This window comes from Argentina silus (assembly GCF_951799395.1).
Source record: "Argentina silus genome assembly, chromosome: 21".
Classification (NCBI taxonomy): Eukaryota; Metazoa; Chordata; class Actinopteri; order Argentiniformes; family Argentinidae; genus Argentina; species Argentina silus.
The window spans coordinates 1524902-1545644 of record NC_139675.1 but is presented as its reverse complement, the minus strand read 5'-3'; the positions used below and the strand labels follow the sequence as shown (position 1 = coordinate 1545644).

Below are 20743 nucleotides of genomic sequence, written 5' to 3'. Positions count from 1 at the left end.
CAGGGCACAGAGAGTGGTGCCATCCCTAAGCAAAGACATAAGGATGAGTCTCCAATCAAGGGTCTTGATGTGACCATGGACCCTGATACTACAAGGTGTGTGTGTTTGTGTGTGTGTGACTGTGTGTATGTGGAAATCCACCAAAATGCAAAGACCTGACACTTCTTTTGCATCATAACCAGGGTATATCGTGAATTTATCATATATCTACATTTCCCAAGTCACAGTGATTCTCTGAGTGTAATCATAATGCTACCTTTGAACTCAAGTGTGGATCTAAATGACGATGGAGTCCAAACCATGGATGAAAGATAAACCTATTTCTGTAAAACCCTGCAGGATTTAGGTGTTGAAAATCTCAACGTTAGGTGTTGAAAATCTCAATGTTAGTTGTTTAACTGTTGTAAAACTGTTTTGCATTACTCCATCCATGTGGAGAGAGCAGAGGCACCAACTCCAAGTTGTCTTTCAATGAAGGGCGACCACAAGAAGTCACAGATAGCATAAAAGGGCTTTCTTTGATACACTAGCTGTTAGCCATGTTTTCAATGAAGGGCGACCATTCAACGGATCCCCCGCTTTCAACTACGAAGGGAGCAGCGATGTTTTTAAGAAAAAACATTTGGTGGGGCCACTGTCAAAAACGCTCAGATGCCAGTGGAACCACAGTCAAACAAAACACATCACCCGTCATGAACACAGTTGGATAGAGCCTACATCAAGACACAGCCTATTAGCAGAATATATTTTAAGATTGTTTAAGATTGTTGTTAAGAAATATGTTGAACTCCTTCTCGTGGGCGCAATCATGCAGCTTCTATTTCCAACATGTTAGCTTTCTGTTTAGCTATGACCACTTGCTATGTGACTACTTTTGCCAGTCCAATTTGCAGGCAGCAGACCTCGCAGGAAAGCAATAGTAAAGATGTGGCAGACATCGTGTCATAGAATTTAAGTTATAATACTTTTAAATAAAATACTGTTAACCACAAAGACTTTATTCACGCAGAATATGTAGCCGTTCAGGTTTGCAAAGCTGACCCCGTTATCTCTTCAGTCACCTGCCTTTATAGACTTCACACAGGTTAACACCTTCTATTCAATGTATTTCTGGTTCCTGTCTACATGCACCAATAACATTCAAGATCTACATTTCGTCTTCAAGGTGTGCGCCGCCCACCTGGCTGGCGCCCGTTTGTCTGATTAGGCCTTGCTGACGCCCAGGCTGTTTTCAAAAGCCTTTTGTTCTGGCTGTTTATAACTTTGTTTATGACTTGAATTACCCTAACTTTTAATTACTCTATCCTGGTTTCTCCAGCTTTGATCCTTTGTTTTCTTCACCAATAGCAAACCCCTCAATCTGACCTCACCCCTCTTGACTGCATTCTCCATTCTTTACCATAATCGCAACAATACACAAGCCGCCTCGGGCAACAGTGTAGCTCATCAACAAGCTGGCCAACAGTGTAGTTTGTTTTGATCATTGTGGATGTACCCTTCAATACGGAAGGGAGCATCCGATATTTTCTTAGATTATGGTCTTCAATAGATATACACGTAGATAGCAGTTCATGTGTTGCGTTATTATTAATGCACCAATATCAACAACTTTATGTTAATTGTTGTGATCAAGGAGCCAAGAAACACACATAAAACACACATAAAAATATTGCTTCAGCAACTTCCGAGCAATTTTAATCACTATATATTAAGCTTTCAACAACATCAATTTGACTCCTTTTGACCGTCTCTCTCTGTGAACAGGGATCATTTGATAGGTCGACAGCCACAAACATCTTGTCATGTGTCTATGAGGAGCGACCAATCAGTGAATTCCAGTGATGATGGAGACCAAACCATAGATGGAAGGTAAACCAATGGCTGTTCAACCCTGCAGTGTTATATTAGACATTGTCAGTAAGAGTATCAGATGGATGCATTCCAGTGTTTGCTGCCACGTCTCATAGTCGTATCACCTGCAGTGTTCATCAGAGACCAGAGTCACCAACCTTCAGTTATGTATCAATGAAGTCAATCGATCGCCCCATTCAACATGGGTGAGAATATTTTAAAAGAAAATTGTGGTATCCTATTAATTTTGATATTATCACCAAACTTTTTCGTTGATGTTACTACTTCCCCTCATAGTCTTGTATTTCTTGCAGGGTCCATTTGGAAAGACCAGAGTCACCAACTCCAAGCTGTCTGTCAATGAAGAGTGACTGGTCGATGGTACCTCCTCTGAATTTTAATGAGAGAGAATCCACAGAAAGGAAGATGTGTGTAAACTCTTCTTCATTTCTGCACTGACATTTGCTGTCCATCAACATTGCAGTTGACAAGAATCATTCAAAGTTATGGAAAAGTAATCCAGTCTTTTTGGTGCATGTGTTTGCGCAGAGTAGAAAATGTCACCCTCTGTGCCATCAGCATTAGAGAAGTCAGAGCAATAGAAGGAAAATCTGAGAGGAAAGGATGTTTTTAGGGCTATACATTGAATCTTAATTTTTGTTGAACCACTACTAACCTTACTTTTATTGTTCCCTACGTTGTTTATGTAAATGTAATATTAAGCTTCCTCTTGCTTTGGTGGATACATAGATAATTATGTTGTTATCTGCTTTTCCACTTACAGTATCAGCACCAGACCAGGAGATGTTCTCTGTGACATCTGCTCTGAGCTCCGAGCTGTGAAGACCTGTCTGACCTGCTCTGTCTCCTACTGTGAGACTCATGTTAAGCAGCATTACACAGTCCCTAAACTACAGCTACACACTCTGGTGGACGTTACTGAAGAGCTGGAGCAGAGATTGTGTCAGGAGCACCACAGACCTCTGGAGGTGTTCTGCAGGACAGACCAGATGTTCATCTGCAGTCTGTGTGCAGTAACAAAGCACAGAGGACATGACACGGTCTACGAGGAGATAAAACAACTTGGAAGACAAGTATGCTCTGTTTTTTCTCATCTTGTGTCAACAACGTGTGTTAGACTGTGGAGCATTTGTGAGGAGATTCATTTATTTTCATTAAAATGTTACTGAAGAGGAAGGGCACAATATCCTTAATCGGATGTTATTCAACTCTCTTATGACAAGGAATTTGCCAAATTACCTCTATCAGAATGGCAAGTTGTTCTATACATGGAACCACTTGCAAAAATGTATACAACTATTTTTGACTCTTGTTCTACTTTATTTCCATACCAAAGATTACAGATGAAGAGCAAAACCAAAGACAGACTTTAGGTGAAGGTAGGTGTTTGAACTTGAGGCTTCTCAGCCTTGTTTATAAAGTTTGACACCATACTGTAATGCAATCTGTAGAAATTGTAATCTCTTCAAACCTATTGCAAGATTAATTGTCAATATTTATTCACTAAAGTATATTTATTTAGAATGTCAACATTGTGTCACATTTAATTTCAGTATTGATATGATTCAATTGTTTTCCTTCCTTTACCAGTGCTGCCCCCTCCTGGGGAGATCCAGGTCCTGTCAGTGAAGTCAGACTCTGTGCGTCTGTGTTGGGGGCCTCCTGAGGGACTGAATGGACCACAGAGGTTCAGAGTGATCTGGAGATGTGATGGAGAACAGAACAATGTAACTGTAAAAGACATGTATCAAATTGAAGTAACGGACCTCAAACCTGGCAAGAAGTATGAGTTTGACGTTGCCACAGAGGGAGACAATGGAATCCAAAGTAGATGCAGCTCAGCAACTGTATTGACGGGTACAGTTATGTTTTTTGTTATTTGATACTTGTAACCTTTATTTTTCATATTATCTGTCAAATGAAACTAGCACATGACTAGCACATACTGAAACAAATCTTGATCTTTGTTACAGTGGTCCCAGCACCCAAAGACCTAAAGATAGACCAGTCAGGAGCAACTTCCTTCACCGTTCACTGGACTAAGGCTCAAGGAACAGAGCAAATCCCACAGAGCTTCCTCATATCCACCTTCAGCCCAGGAGCAGAACCCAAGGCAGTCAATACTCAAGACTGCTCTAGAACATTCTCTGACCTTCGACTTAGCACTGAGTACACAATCCAGGTCTCAACAGTGCTGAATGGGCGACAGAGTGAACCAGTCTCTACAACCATCTACACAAGTAAGACACCCCTCATCAGGGACCTTTGGTTGTGTAGTTTTCATTACCAGAATTGGGCTGATGGGATAATAATTAAATTTAAGTGCCCCCACCTCCATAATATCATGATTTCTCTTTTTTTTTTTGAGTCACAGTGATCAAGGTCAGACATCACAACCTGAGGCTTAGCAGCTTAATCACAGAGTATTTCTTGCCCCGACTAGACTCATCATTTTGTAATCTGAACACATGAATGATGAATCCCAACATATAATGGTCTTGTTACTTAACCTGTCTTCATATCTTCCAGTGATGGTAACTTCAGGACGAACCATTGAAACTTACCATCCTTAGTTACTAACCATTTTTTTCTATTATTGATCCCAATAGATTACCGATGAGGAACTGACCAAGACCTCCAATTAGTGTTTCTGCATGATGTCAATTTCCAACACTTTTTCCACTGCATGTTTCCCTCAGTACCTCCTGCCCCAGACCAGCTGAGTGTTGACTCAGTGGACACCTCATCAGCTGCTGTCAGCTGGAGCCAGCCACAAGGAATAGACCAAACCCAACACAAGTACCAGGTCTCCTACCACTGCCCAGGGAAGGACCATCACATCATTACCACATCCTCACAGAGCATCACTCTGTCTGACCTGCAACCTGCCACTGAGTACTCAGTCACCGTCTGCACTCAGATGAAAGGTGGGGTACAAAGTCTGCCTGCGGCAACAACATTTCTTACAGGTAAGGACGAACCTTTGAGACTTACCATCCTTAGTTACTAACCATTTTTTTTCTATTTTTGATCCCAATAGATCTCTCTACATGTATTTTCAAATGTGTCCTTTACAATTTATATCAGGAGTTCCAGCACCAGGTAACTTGACCATAGACCAGCTACAAATAACCTCGCTCACTGTGACATGGACAAAGGCTTGCGTACTGGAGCAAACCCCACAGCGCTTCCTAATATCATACTGCAGTCCAGGGACGGAACTTCAGAAAGAATATACTGAAGACTGCTATAGAACACTGTCTGGCCTACGACCTGGAACTGAATACACGATCAGTGTCTCAACTGAAGTGACCAATGGGGAACAGAGTCAACCAGTCTCAGTGTCCGTCTGCACAAGTAAGAGATCTTCCTTATCCATTTGCTGTTCATCCTCTGTGTAGCAGAGACCACATTACCGATGAGTAACTGACCAAGACCTCCAATTAGAGTTTCTGCATGATGTAAATTTTCAACACTTTTTCCACTGCATGTTTCCCTCAGTACCTCCTGCCCCAGACCAGCTGAGTGTTGACTCAGTGGACACCTCATCAGCTGCTGTCAGCTGGAGCCAGCCACAAGGAATGGACCAAACCCAACACAAGTACCAGATCTCCTACCACTGCCCAGGGAAGGACCAGGACATCATTACCACGTCCTCACAGAGCATCACTCTGTCTGACCTGCAACCTGCCACTGAGTACTCATTCACCGTCTGCACTCAGATGAAAGGTGGGGTGCAAAGTCTGCCTGCGTCAACAACATTTATTACAGGTAAGGACGAACCTTTGAAATTTACCATCCTTAGTGACTAACCATTTTTTTCTATTTTTGATCCCAATAGATCTCTCTACATGTATTTTCAAATGTTTCCTTTACAATTTATATCAGGAGTTCCAGCACCAGGTAACTTGACGATAGACCAGCTGCAAATAACCTCGCTCACTGTGAAATGGACAAAGGCTTGCGTACTGGAGCAAACCCCACAGCGCTTCCTAATATCATACTGCAGTCCAGGGACGGAACTTCAGAAAGAATATACTGAAGACTGCTTTCGAACACTCTCTGACCTACGACCTGGAACTGAATACACGATCAGTGTCTCAACTGAAGTGACCAATGGGGAACAGAGTCAACCAGTCTCAACGTCCGTCTGCACAAGTAAGAGATCTTCCTTATCCATTTGCTGTTCATCCTGTGTAGCAGAGACCACATTACCGATGAGTAACTGACCAAGACCTCCAATTAGTGTTTCTGCATGATGTCAATTTCCAACACTTTTTCCACTGCATGTTTCCCTCAGTACCTCCTGCCCCAGACCAGCTGAGTGTTGACTCAGTGGACACCACGTCAGCTACTGTTAGCTGGAGCCAGCCACAAGGAATGGACCAAACCCAACACAAGTACCAGATCTCCTACCACTGCCCAGGGAAGGACCAGGACATCATTACCACATCCTCCCAGAGCATCACTCTGTCTGACCTGCAACCTGTCACGGAATACTCAGTCACCGTCTGCTCTGAGATGAAAACTGGGGTGCAAAGTCTGCCTGCGGCAACAACATTTATTACAGGTAAGGACAAACCTTTGAAACTTACCATCCTTAGTTACTAACCATTTTTTTCTATTTTTGATCCCAATAGATCTCTCTACATGTATTTTCAAATGTTTCCTTTACAATTTATATCAGGAGTTCCAGCACCAGTTGACTTGACCATAGACCAGCTGCAAATAACCTCGCTCACTGTGAACTGGACAAAGGCTTGCATACTGGAGCAAACCCCACAGCGCTTCCTAATATCATACTGCTGTCCAGGGACGGAACTTCAGAAAGAATATACTGAAGACTGCTATAGAACACTCTCTGACCTTCGATCTGGAACTGAATACACGATCAGTGTCTCAACTGTACTGACCAATAGGGAACACAGTCAACCAGCCTCAACAACTGTCTGCACAAGTAAGAGATCTTCCTTATCCATTTGCTGTTCATCCTCTGTGTAGCAGAGACCACATTACCGATGAGTAACTGACCAAGACCTCCAATTAGTGTTTCTGCATGATGTCAATTTCCAACACTTTTTCCACTGCATGTTTCCCTCAGTACCTCCTGCCCCAGACCAGCTGAGTGTTGACTCAGTGGACACCTCATCAGCTGCTGTCAGCTGGAGCCAGCCACAAGGAATGGACCAAACCCAACACAAGTACCAGATCTCCTACCACTGCCCAGGGAAGGACCAGGACATCACAACCACATCCTCACAGAGCATCACTCTGTCTGACCTGCAACCTGCCACTGAGTACTCAGTCAACGTCTGCACTGAGATGAAAACTGGGGAGAAAAGTCAACCAGTGTCAACAACCTTCACCACAAGTATGATATTACTGATATTACATTTACAGTTGTCATTTAATAAAACTGTAATTTATTTGATCATAATCCAAATGAGTGAATTGAATACTCACTGTAAACAGTTAACATTTTCACAACCCTTTCATCAAACAGCACTGTTTTTTCTGAATTAATTGAAAAAGACAAACATGATCCTTTGAGATGCAAAAATATCATCGCTGATGAAGAAGTTTATATGAGTTTTTTTGCAATAAAAGCATTCCATTTGTACATTTTGCAGGATTCCATCTCCTGGAGCTGCTGTCAAAGGCAGGACTGAAGGATCATTATGAAAACAAGCTTTCGTTAAGTACTGTCCTTGAGATAAATGCCAATACCACATCAGATGAGTCACTTCAAACTATGCAGTCACTTCCAGGAGCCTATCTAAAGAATTTAATGATGACAAATGTTTGTGCCAGGAGTGTCAAATGTATAGAAACAGACACTGATCGCAGCAATGTCATTAATCCACTAGATCTCATAACTGCCCTGTTCCTGTGTTCAGATGGTCTCTTGCAGCAGGAGATGGTCCTGAAAATGTCTGTGTGTCAGTTTGCTGTTCCTTTCCTGCTGCCCAACTGTGAGACAGGACAAAGCATGTTGATGCTGTGGGCCATGAGAGACATCGTGAAGAAGTTTAAGACCTCTTCTCATGCAGCCACACAGTCCTTTATTGGGGAGAGAATTGTACTCTCTGATATTCCAATGGTATCCTTTGTCAGGCTGGGAAAACGCAGCTTGTCCAAGTCTCAGATTTTGAACAAGTTGCTTAGTAACCCTCAACAGTACCATGACACACTTGTTCACCATGATATGGAAGGTGGTGATGTCCCTCGGAAAATTTCAAATGGGTTAGTTGAAGTCAGCTGGTACCTCCCATGTGGGAACAGGAACATCGACACGTTCACCGAGCCCTTGGCTGTGGCCAATCTCAGAGGTGACATCAGGTCATTTGAAACACAGTTCTCCTTTCTGTGTCAGACATCATCTGCAATTTACATTTTCAGTGATGGTTTCGACTGCGATTTTTTCAAAATATTGAACAGAAAAAATGTAACGGCAGAGTTATTTCTGGTTGTCAACTCTCAGAGAAAACCATTCGAAATAGCCAAACTGAACGAAATGCTCACCAACTGTGGTATGAATACAGGAAATGTGATTGTGAAAAGAGAAGAGCAGAATGATTCAGAATTTATCAAAACCCTTCAGTTATCTGTAGGTGGCATCATAGAGAAAAGTCAAAACAATTTGACAATGGAAAAGATGGCTGAGGTAGCTAGTCAGAGTGGGATTTTGGTTGATGAGGACTGTGATGATTGTCAGACTGCCAGGAAGATGGCAGATGCAATCACAAGCAACATATCAAACACGGTGAAATTCAAAGAGACCCATCTACCCTTAGGGCAAATCTGGAAAGATATCTCCCAGTTGGAGAAAGAGATGTGTAGACTGCTAAAGGCAGGTCAAGAAGACATTGAACACTACAAGAGCTCTCTGAGGACAACAGAAAAAGAACTGAGAAATAAGCAACAAACATTTGGCATGAGTGTTGCAATGACAAACTTCATTAATGGAATGTCAAGCTCAAGAATGACGAGGTCCTATTTCCTCAAATGGTTGCGACTCAATTTGGAGAATCTGTCATGGAAGAACCTATCAAGTTTGAAAGAGGAGTACAAAGATCTTCAACAAAATTCCCTGGAGAAAAAAGACACAATTTCAGATTTGGATAAGCAAATATCTGATTGTTCCTTGGGACTTGAACACTTCTTACGAGAGTTGGGTCAGTTATATGAATGTGTATTCTCCCTTCCTAATAACAGCACACAAAGAAAACAGATGGAACAGTTGCCTGGATTGTGTGCTCAGATGCTGTTGGATGGTCTCCCCATTGAGCTTGTGGATGGAGATGCTTCCAACATCCCATTGAAATGGATATCTGATGTTCTCACTCAGCTTCATACTCTTGTGCAATCCAACAGCAAGATCAGGGTGGTCACAGTTTTAGGGGTCCAAAGCACAGGGAAGTCGACTCTCCTCAACACCATATTTGGGGTCCAGTTTGCTGTCAGTAGTGGTAGATGTACCAGAGGTGCCTTCATGTTACTGATAAAAGTCAACAAAGAACTGAAAGAGGAGCTAAAATGTGACTTTGTCATGGTCATTGACACAGAGGGCTTGAAAGCACCAGAGCTAGCTCAACTGGATGACAGTTATGAACATGACAATGAGCTTGCAACACTGGTCATAGGACTAAGTGATGTCACAATTGTCAACGTTGCCATGGAAAACTTCACAGAGATGAAAGACATTCTACAGATTGTGGTTCATGCCTTCCTCAGGATGAAGGAAGTGGGAAAGAAGCCGATGTGCCACTTTGTGCACCAGAATGTGTCTGACGTGTCCGCCTATGACAATAACATGAGTGGCAGGAAGAAGTTGTTGGAACAGTTGAATGAAGTGACGCAGGCAGCGGCCAGAATGGAGAAGAAGGAGAATATCACCAAGTTCACTGACATGATTGAGTATGATCCAGACAGAAGCAGCTGCTACATCCCAGGGCTCTGGCATGGATCTCCTCCTATGGCTCCAGTCAATGCTGGCTACAGTGAGGCTGTGTATGACTTCAAAAAGACCTTGATGCAAGATTTAAAGAAATGTCATGGAAATGATGACATGACACATTTCCTGAAGTGGACCAAAGGTTTGTGGGATGCTGTTAAGTTTGAGAAATTCATCTTCAGTTTCAGAAACAGCTTGGTTGCAGATGCATACACCAGCATATGCATTGAGTACAATAGTTGGGAGTGGTCATTGCAGAAGAAGATGTATCATTGGACTGTAGCTGCAGAAAATAAAATGTCCAATTTTGGTGTGATGGATCCCAATCCCCAAATCACCATGAGAGATAAGCTAAATGACTTGATGGGGGATGCGCATGAAGAGATTTCAAAGGGAGAAAAGGAAATCCAAGACAATATTGTTAACTACTTTAAAAGGCAAGATGGTCATGTCAATCTTGTGGAAAGATACAGGGAAGATTTTGTAAACAGGGCCAAAACACTGAGCCAAGAGACAGAAAACACATTGAAGAACAAACTGCACAGAGCAGTTGAAATCAAAGAGGGAATGGCCCAACTGGAGAACATCAAGAGCTCACAGGCAAGTACAATAGAGAAGAAGGTACTGAACTTGCTGCAAAACTGTAAACAGAAAAACACAGTTTTATCAGATGAGGACCTCAGAAAAGAGTTTGAGAACATGTGGAAGGAAACCTTGTCTGAGATAGACTTCAGAGAACTCCCAAGGATCAATGTTGCTCAAAATGCTTTCTGCCTGTTACAAAGACATTTGTCAACAAGAGGGGGTCATATCAATAATATGTTGGTTGACAACCCTTTGGTGAATTGTGGAAAAGAAGCCTTTGTTGTGCCTTCATCAGTGCCTTGGCATAAGTGCCTTAAAGGCATTGCAAAGCACCTGGATAAAGACCACCACAAGAACAAAGTACAATCCATTTGCGACAGCGTCATAATACAGTGTCAGGACTTGATAACGCAGATGGTTGACAGAACAGCAGATTACCATGACACTTGCATCAAAGAGCTGCTTACAGAGATTGATGAAGCATTGCAACCAAAGAAAGTCAGTGACGAATGTGAGATTTCCCTAAAGTTGCACATCTGTGGTATAGCAGTCAGAACATTTCAGAAGATGCATGATGATTTTGTCAAAATTAACAACCCGCGGAATTGTTTGGAACAATCTAAGGACAAGTATTATGCTGCCTTCATTAACTTGTTTCATGAGCGAGATCAGTACCAGAAGACGGCTGAGGAGTTCACAATGTTCAGGTTACAACCAGCTGTGAAGATCTATGTGACCAAAATGATTGGTCCTGAAATTGTTGACAAAGTTAAGGAGGGTGAAGGGTCAGAGGATTACAGCACACGAGGGGCTTTCCAGTTCTCAATTTTAGAACAGCTCCTTACTGATGGAGAATATGATGAATATAATCAGTATATTAAAACATATGAAACATTTGTGAAGAAGTGGCTACTTGACAAAATTGTCAATAAACTTTCAAAGGAGAACAGTGTACAGAAACTGGAGAAGGCAAGTCTCACTATGATCGTGAAGATGATCACTGATTCAATATTAACTGCCAAAACCAGCGGTGTAAATGACATCAAGACATTAATTGGAAACATTTGCAGTGCTGTTGAAGAGAAGCTTGTCTTTCAAAAGGACGACCTGGATTCCATTACCTTACTGACCATTACAAACACAGAGTCATTTGCTGACTCCCTCACAAAGTCTGTGAAAGAAATGGAGCAGTCATTGGCAGCTGAGTATGACAAGACGACAGACATCAGAGAAAAGCTCACATCTCTGCCATTCAAGCCTCAGGACAAGATGTTCCTCAGTCTGTTTGGATGTGGGGAACAATGTCCCTTCTGTGGTACACCTTGTGAAGCAGGTGGGGCGGGGCACACTAAACACTGGTCCAACATTCACTGTCCCTCGGGTCTCAGTGGTTGGAGGAATAAAATCAGTCAGGTGTTAGTAACTGACATATGTTCATCTCTAGTGATTAGTGACGGAACATTTAAAAACAACCTGACAAAAAACAGCTATCACCCCTACAAGGACTACCAGAAATATTACCCTGACTGGATCATTGGTGGAGATGCCACCATTGGTGCTTCAGACTACTGGAAGTATGTGATGGCCACATTTAATGAGAGAATAGCTGAGCACTCTGTGGCAAAACCTGCCAAAATCCCAGATGACTGGAAAGTCTTAACAAAAGATGATGCAATGAACAGCTTGAAAAAGTCATTTAACAGAAAATAAAGTGGAGGACTATAAGGGGACGATGTCACAAGATACCCTGAAATAACTCACTTAGTAGCATGGAAGATGTCAGTCACCTCAGAAGTTTTGAAATGGCAAATACAACTCTGCATAATTTGTCAAAGAACAATTGCCTGACCACAGCAAGGAAAGATCATTTGTTCTGATGATTCAGGGAGTGCTAAGGTAGTTTTAAGATGCCTCTCACTTGCCTCAGGTGGCTGGATGGCAAAACAGTGTTAGTACACCAGTGGGTGTTCCACCTGTACCACCTGATCTGTCTGATCTTAATCATGAATAGGTAAAGGGCAAGTTTCTATGTTTGACATCACTGACTGGCAGCGACAGGCTGGCGTATAATAGGTGTGTGATACCCAGCACACCTAGCAGAGTAGTACCGTCCATGGACTGACTAATCATTTGGGATATAATCTTTCTTTTTTATCTGACATAAGAAAAGTATTTAAAAGCACAGTTGTTGATTTGATTTATTATGTTTATGATTTTTATCATTATGTTTGGAGTGTCTGGTCAGATCTCATTTCCTGATCTCTACCGATTACACATTGTCATTGCAACTATTAGGAAGCTTTTACAAAGATTGAATGTCACATACACATACCTTTATGTATTTCTTTTTTAACCTTTCTTATTTTCATAAATGCCTGTCCTTTGATTTTTATATTTTTGTTCCAATAAGAATGAAAAACATTTATCATGTCAAGATAATGTTTTTGCAATACAAATTGTTTATCATTCATTAAATGTCCTAAATTGTAAAAATGTAAATCATCATTGTAATAATAACATGTAAATAAAATGTAAATAACAACATTAATTCTAAATCTAGTGATATGTTAACACAACAGAGTAAGACAAATCCTCTAACAACTGCCTCCATGATGTAATAATAGCATGGACCTTTACTCTGTTCACAATCTCTGATCCATAATTATATTCACTCTCCTCTTCTGAAATGGTCGTCTGTTTCTGGTGATTTAGCGAGACATCATTCGCACAAACTCTATTGAGAAAACAGGACAAAACTCAATATGAATGAGGTATACAGTGGCTGTTTGTGTGTGTGTGTGTTTGTGTGTGTGTGTATGTGTGTGTGTGTGTGTGTGTGTGTGTGTGTGTGTGAGAATTACTGTAATTAAACGAGTAAGATTTGTATGAGTAAGAAACCATGACACACCCCCCCCCCCCCCCCCCACCCCGAGAAGCAAGGCGAGGAAAGAGGAAACAAGGAATGAAGAACAGACTTTTGAGATCAGGCCATTATCTACTCCCCAACTCTATTCCCCCCCCCAAATCCCCACCCCCCGTCACCCCCCGTCACCTTCAAAGTCGACCAGGCCGTCCCCATTCAGGTCCACGTCTCGGAGGATCTCATCGATCTCCCGATGGTTCAGCTGCTCCCCCATCAGCTTCTTCATGGCCTCCCTCAACTCCCCCAGGCTGATCTGACCGTCCCCGTTAGAGTCAAACTGTGGGAGGGAGAGGGAGAGGGGGGGGTAGAGAGAGGGGGAGTGAAAAAATAACAGGTTTAGGCAAAAACTTCACAACATGGAAACTGGTCTTACACTCTTAACATATGACCAATATCTTTCATGTTTAAACACTGTGACTTCTTTACCTCTCGGAAAGCGTCCCTCAGCTCCTTGACTCCTATCATGTCTGATGTCTCTGCTAGCATCTTTGGACCCATCACACACACACACACACACACACACACACACACACACACACACACAGCACATGTGTGAGAGACTCACAGATCTGCTGACTCAGTTCTATCAGCTCCATCTCAGTGGGCATGTATCCCATGGTCCTCATACACTCTCCCAGGTCCTTACAGCTGATGAAGCCGTCCTTGTCCTTATCAAACTCCCTGAAGGCCTCTCTCAACTCTGCCCAGGGGGGAGGGGGAGGAGAAGGGGGAGAGGGGGGAGGAGAAGGGGGAGGTGAGTGAGGGAGGAGAAAGCAGTTAGAGGGGGATAGATCGGCCAGTGTTTCAACTTTAAAAAAACGGCATACGCTTTTTACGGTATTATTTAACTATATTGAAAGAGAAAGTTTGTACAGTATGAAGTATGAAGTATCCTCTGGCCGTAGATCTCTGTCCTGCAGTGGTTGAGATCGCAGGGGGACAAAGAGAGAGAGACAGTGAGTCAGGCACGCGCACACATGCACGCACGAACGCACGTACGCACACATGCACGCACGAACGAACGCACACACATGTTGCCGAATACAGCAAGACAAATGTACACCAAGACAGTACAGAGATTAACCCTGGACAAAGACATCCTGAAATAAACATACAGTTTACACAGAATCATCTGAATGTCTGTCATTGCCATGGCTGACCTGGACAGATCACCTGACCTGGGTCGACTCTCATTTCTCCGCTCACCACCTTCGAGTCTGTGCTTTACGCGCCACACGTGCGTACGGAGCTCCGGCGCTCCTTGGGGTCGGAGAAACTCACATTTGAGGTGTGTGTCTCATGAGTATCATGAACCCGCGCATTCTCATCTGCTAGTTTATGCTCAGAATCTCACGCACTCGAGAGGAGTGGAGCACTCGAGCATGGAGTCCAGCAACACTATCGGCAGGGTTCGAAATTGGGTTAATAATATGTTCATACAGTTAATAAGAAAACTGGGATAACAATAACAATGTTTTTTCCATACAATAGTGAAAGGCTTCAGTGGTGAGTCAACACCAGAAAAGAGGGAAAAAGGGAAAGAGTGTGTGTGTGTGTGTGTGTTTGTGTGGTGTGTGGCGTGTGTCTGTGTGTGTGTGTGTGTGTGTGTGTGTGTGTGTGTGTGTGGGGGGGGGGGTTCTAGGCATCTTTTCAGACCACTGTGTGACCCAGACCAGTAGTGGTGATGTGGTTGTGGTGCAGGAACAAACGTTTGTCAAGGAACTCTGGGGGAATATTTCCCCTGTGCCTTGGACAGTACTGCCCACAACAGCTGGAGCCGCCAGGTAGGCCCGAGCCACCTTGGCCAGCAGGGGGCGCTGTCCTGCCTTGGCTCTCCACCCCTGGAGCAGCCCCCTCATCGGCTTTGAAGACTGTGAACTCCACCTCCACAGACTCTGCTTACACTCAGACTGGGGGTCATACAGGTCACCAAGCAGGAACTCCATGCCTAATAGAGCTTGCTGGGAGGTTGAGTTCTGGCTCCACGATTTCACTGGTGTCCTTTCTCGTTTGGGTCTCGCTGCCCGTTTCCTTCAACACCTCTGAAATCACGCTCTGGTGGCGCAAGAAGGTCTGTAACACACTACACAGCCTTTTCCAGCCCGGTTTCCTGTGAGCCCAAGACTTCAGTCCAGCTTGTTCCTGCTGTTGTAAAGCTGTAATCAGTCTATTGTTTGGGTGGACAGACGATGCCTTGTTTTTAAATCACAGATAATTAAGAGGCAGGAGAGCTGACACTGGAACAGGCGAAGGGCCCGTGGGATGAGAGGCTGTCCCATCACTTCCTCTATGCATCGCTGCACGGCTGTAAAGAAACAGGGGATAGGTGGGAACTCTCCGCTGGTGGAACTGGCTTGTTCTGGACCAGAAAGCTCACCTGAGGACACAGAGCCTTCCCTCTCCAGAAATGTTGTTTAATTAGGAATGCGGGGCGATAACACCTTCTGCGATGCCTCCCCTCTCCTTTGTGATAGAAAACGCCATCGTTTCACTCTCCTCGCCCCCAAGCAGGACTAAACTGGGTTGTGAGATCCCCCACCCATGAGCCATGGATCTCACTTTGGCCTCCACAGTCTTTGAATCGACATCCTCAGCTTCAGACTCCCCCAGTCGCTGAGTGGTCAGAGCCAGGTGGGGGAGGTAAAGTCAGAGTTGATGAAATGGGCCCACAGAGTGTCGTACTGCTCCTTAGCACTTCTGCCAGTTGTGACACCATAAGTCAGCACTGACAGAGCTCTCACTAGCACCCGTGCGGCGTAACAGTTCGGTCCAGGTCTTTTTGCCCTTGGTGTGGACGTCCCTCAGACTGCTCTGAGAACTTCTGTTCTGTTTTAAACATACTCAATACATCAGACTTATTTCCTGACAAATGTGTAGTAGATCTCTCATGCTGTCGACACTGACTGGTCCATTGGGTCGCCTCGGGCACGCGATGCTGTCAAAGATAACACAAACCTGGCCTTTTGGATTGGAACTTCTTGCAATAAAATTAGGTTCAAAAGTGGATTTATCAATAACGTATCAAAAAAGAAAATTCTGACAAATTACTCAGAAGCAACATTGGCGTAACATAGCCAGGATTCGAGTGTTTGGAGTGAGTTAAAGATATATTTATAGAACTAATGGGCTTCAATGGGCAACACAAGCTGAGCAAAAGCTGCATCTAAACATCGGAAGAAGCGAGATATACACACAAAAAACGACTTGGGGTAATGGGGTGGAACATTGCCTTAAATGGCATGACCTAACTGCAGTACAATAATGTTTTTCTTCAGTTTGAAAAGCATCCTCTTCCCTTTACGAGAGTCAACACACATTCAAAACCCAAATGACAAGACAATGACATCATAATAAACACATTATTGACTTAGAATGCATGAACCATTACTGCTTTGTCAGTCATATCAGTGACATTCCCTGAAAGAACGTTTTAAGAGAATCCCCTGTAAACTCACCTAGTCCAAACCCAATTACAGCAGCATAATCCTTCCCAATCCACAATCCACACCTTCAGTTCAGCCCCCTCAGGGATGGGATGGGAGACCCTGTAGTAGATCTGACTGCCACACTGAATCACGGTCATATTGTGTTCCTCTTCACTGTCAGCACACGACACCTATCTGAGCACAGAGGGAAAGTATTGTAAGGAAATGCACTGCTGTAGAACACATGCAATTAATCACTGGACATGAAACAGACATCAAGTTGTTGCAAACAGTAGCCTCTGCAATCGACTCGCTCCGACCAAGCCTCTGGCTTGCCAACAGACATGACCGCCTCCTCAAATACCCGATGTAAACCAGCTACGCTCTCGAAGAGCTAGCAATTAGACAGCGCGGGTGGGGGTATTTCAACTTCAGTGACTTTACCATCTCAATTCAGTTACATATGCAGATGTTACAAATAGATATAAGATTTTCTTAAGACTGAAATGTGTGGTTGGACAGGCTAACAACCATGCATCATACTTTGTGGGAGAAAGGTAATGAAACCAATTCACACTTCGTGTTGAATTTTACACTATCAGAAATCTGACGCATCACAGGTTGAACCTGTCAGACACATCTTGACCACAATACCAGATGTGATCATGTCACGATCACTGAACCTGAAAGAATGACGTGGGCGTCATCATTTTCAAACAAACACACACAACTTCTCTCCTCATCCGGTTGGATTTGTTTTCATCAGAAGCATCTACATAGTAGTAGGAGTCAGCTGGTGGTCTTTATTTTCCGTCGACACGTCCTACATACGACCTCCTCTACATTTGCAGGCTTCCCAAAAACATCTGGTTTAAAACCAAAATGAGCCCTACGATCGATATTATCGTTATCAGACCCCGCTGAGACGGGTTGCATTGATCACATCCTAAACGTCGCTATCTGGCAATATCATCAACATCGTGCAGCCTTTTCACGTGGGATTCATAGATGAATTTCCTTGTTTTATTCGTCTCAGGGCACAGCTACACCAACGTCGTAGGTTTAACAACTCACGGTGATCTATGAGACGTGCTCCACCGCATGCGAACGCAGCATGTCTGAAGCAAGACTTGTTTGAAGCAGCGTAGTTTCACGATTCCAGTCTATTTTCCTCGGCAGCGAGAGCATTGTAGAGGCGTAGATACAGAGAAATAAGCACATAATATCAAATATAAATTCGCAAATAACCTCAATCATCCAAAAGCTAAGTAGGAAAATTGCACAAATCGCCCTGCACACACTGAAAGGTTCGGTATCGCATTTTAGGCTTGAATTAAAAAAAGATAAACAGTGTTGACGCAATTCTTGATGTCATGCAGGTAGAGGCTACCTCAAATGACTGGAATTGCAGACTAGTTGTGGAGGTTTCAAGAACATAGCCTCCGGTTATGAAGTATAGCCTATGTGATTTTCAGATAGCTTCCCTTTATGAAATATAGCCTATTTTCTCATCAGATAACGTTTGTGTTGTGTGTCTGTTGGTGCAGCACTCTGAAAGCCGCGATGACGGTAGTGATGGCAGTTTGACACTGAAGCTTCGATACGTGCTTCAAACACTGACCAACAATTTTATCGAAGCACTGCTTCGAAGCTTGCTTTGGTGCGAAAAAAATCACGTGACATATGACGTCCGAAGCAGCAACTGCTTCGTTGCCTGAATGAATCACCTGACTGGTTCGCGGTCCAATCAGGTGATTCACTGGCACTGCCTCGTCTCGATTCTGACAGGTGAAAGGTTGCGACAGTTTTGAATTTGAGTGCCTCAACACTTTATAACCGCTCTAAACAATGCACAATTTGTGGATTGTCGTAGTAGGTGCGTTGTTGGTATTGCGTTTGTATTCTCTGAGTGTTCTTCTTGTAATCTTTGAGTGTTCCCCATCCCACATAATCACCCCCTGCCATAGTTACACAAACACACCCAACCTATGCCATATTTTCCCCAGCACTCTCTCCTCAATAACACAATACACACATTCATCAATCTTTATTTGTAAATAGAACATGATATTCAGTCTTAGTGTGTGTGTGCATCAAAGAATTTCATCAAAGCAAAGATGCTGTAGCGAACGGCGTGGTAGAGCAGCTTGCCTTAAGCGGGTATTGAACTCGCAATCTTTCGCTTACAAACCGGCCGCGCTAGCCACAACACCAAGAGCGGTAACTCCCTTGGCGGAATTGCTAACGGGCCTTTCACAGGGTCGTTACAATACTTTAAATCCAAGGTTGATCAAAGCAAAGATGCTTCAGAACAAAAGATCTTTTCTACAAAAGTAAAGTAGTTTCTCCAACACTGCTCATTGAGGTGTGTGTGTTCGTGCGTGCGTGCGTGCGTGCGTGTAATTAAAAGCCTCCTGTCCACCAACTAGCCTGCCTAATTTGACTGCAGCCTTGCACTTCGCCAGGAGAGGTCACTGTAACTGAAGCTTCGAGTAATGAACCCATTTTCGAAACAATTGGCACAAGTGGTTCAGTGCTTCACAAAAGCTTCATTTGCCCATCACTAGATGACGGTACCTCTCGTTTCGGTGTGTGTGTCGTTGGGCCGTCACTGTTCTGGCTTTGCTGATGGCGTATTGCTGCCTCTCACAGGTCACGACGAGCATCACACCCGTCAGACAGAAATCTAAACGACAACATTCTTCTCTGGCGTGTCAGATAATGTTCCCGATCTGACAACGTGTATTTTAAGAGTAATCTAATGAATATTATTGTAAAATAACAATGATATTGGCACAGTTTCACGATGACTAATTAGGGTTATTGATGACACCATGAATGTGAATTATATTACTAAACTTTTGCAATTATGATTTATTACCACTTCAGAAATTACCATCCTGTCATGGGGGCTCGTTCACTGAAGGCTCTACCGTAGGGATGGCAGCGCTCCCTCCTGGCCCACCCTCGACCCTCCCTACTGCCCGGGGCCGGCTCTACGCAGGGGCAAGAGGGGGCAACGCCCCCTCAAACAAATGGCCTGCCCCCTCAAATCAAAAATTTAGAAGTGAAAAATCCGCCGAAAAAAGCACAAGTTAAATGCTTCCCCTCATCTCTCATCTCCGTGCAGCGTGTCTTCACACAGCCTGCAGTCAGCAGAGATCGCCCCTCTCCCCCGCCCCTCTCCCCTGCCCCCTCAGCCCTCCGGAAACATCCAATCACTGTTAGTATGCAAATGAGCCAGGAGCAGCCTGACTGTGGTGTCAGGTTTCCAGACAGAGCGGTTAAGACTTTGAGGAAGCAGCTAAAACTCCACTAAACTCGTCGTAGCGACCCGTGAGATAACTAATAATTAACACCAACTAAAACAAAAGTTAATATAACATCCATATATAAGTGTGCAGTCAACTGGGGAATAGTCTGCTGTTTTTTCCCCAGTGGGAGTGTTTCTCAAGTCATACAAGCACAGACTAGACACTGTCCGCTGCATGTAACAGACTGAGGACTAGAGATGGGTCGTTTGCGAACGAATGGCTCTTTTTGAACGGCTCTCTTTGGTAAACGTAGGGAACCGATTCTTTTTGGTGAACGATCCATTTGGTTTGGCTCTTTTCCCCCCCGTTAGCTAACAATATGTGACCAGACAGACAGTGGCGTTGTGAGCGCTGCGGTTGCTACAATAATGTTAAAATGCACAAGCACAACTCTTTAACAGGTTCAATGGTTGAGTGAACTAAGTAAAAAACAATAAAACTAGTGTTTTGTTACTCAGCTCGCCTCGTATGTGCCTACGTTTGAACCAGTCTCAACGCGTTAATTTGCTGATACACTCTATGGAAACTCAACGTCATACGACACTTCAGTCTTGAAACTGACAGCTGACAAGACATTATTTTCTCTCAAGTAAATCATATGCGAATATTCTGTAAAGAATAAAATAAAAAATCAAGTACCAAATAATAGCGTATTTCTTGTGTATTAATT

The 20743-nt window shown here is 43.5% G+C and overlaps 3 protein-coding genes across 3 annotated transcripts in view; 2 read left to right on the top strand and 1 right to left on the bottom strand.

Annotated features, from left to right (window-relative positions):
* Positions 1-2: 2 nt before the first annotated feature.
* On the top strand, positions 3-12640 carry LOC310820850 (interferon-induced very large GTPase 1-like). The gene is made up of 8 exons (XM_083692671.1): positions 3-95; positions 1765-1869; positions 1983-2057; positions 2166-2279; positions 2636-2982; positions 3463-3729; positions 6974-7243; positions 7503-12640. Exons 1-8 carry the CDS (start codon positions 76-78, stop codon positions 12119-12121), a joined length of 5817 nt encoding a protein of 1938 aa, XP_083548797.1. The 5' UTR covers positions 3-75; the 3' UTR covers positions 12122-12640.
* The window catches only part of LOC310820848 (interferon-induced very large GTPase 1-like), a 36233-nt gene continuing 22188 nt past the window's right edge, over positions 6699-20743 (top strand). Inside the window, exon 1 of the mRNA XM_083692669.1 lies at positions 6699-6829. The gene's annotated coding sequence lies outside the window, so the exon portion shown is untranslated. The remainder of the gene's footprint in view (positions 6830-20743) is intronic.
* Positions 13120-13832, bottom strand: LOC310820851 (calcium-binding protein 2-like; the record flags this gene model as incomplete). Its single annotated transcript, XM_083692672.1, has 3 exons — positions 13120-13145; positions 13464-13611; positions 13761-13832. The coding sequence occupies 3 exons, from the start codon at positions 13830-13832 to the stop codon at positions 13120-13122; spliced, it is 246 nt and encodes an 81-aa protein (XP_083548798.1).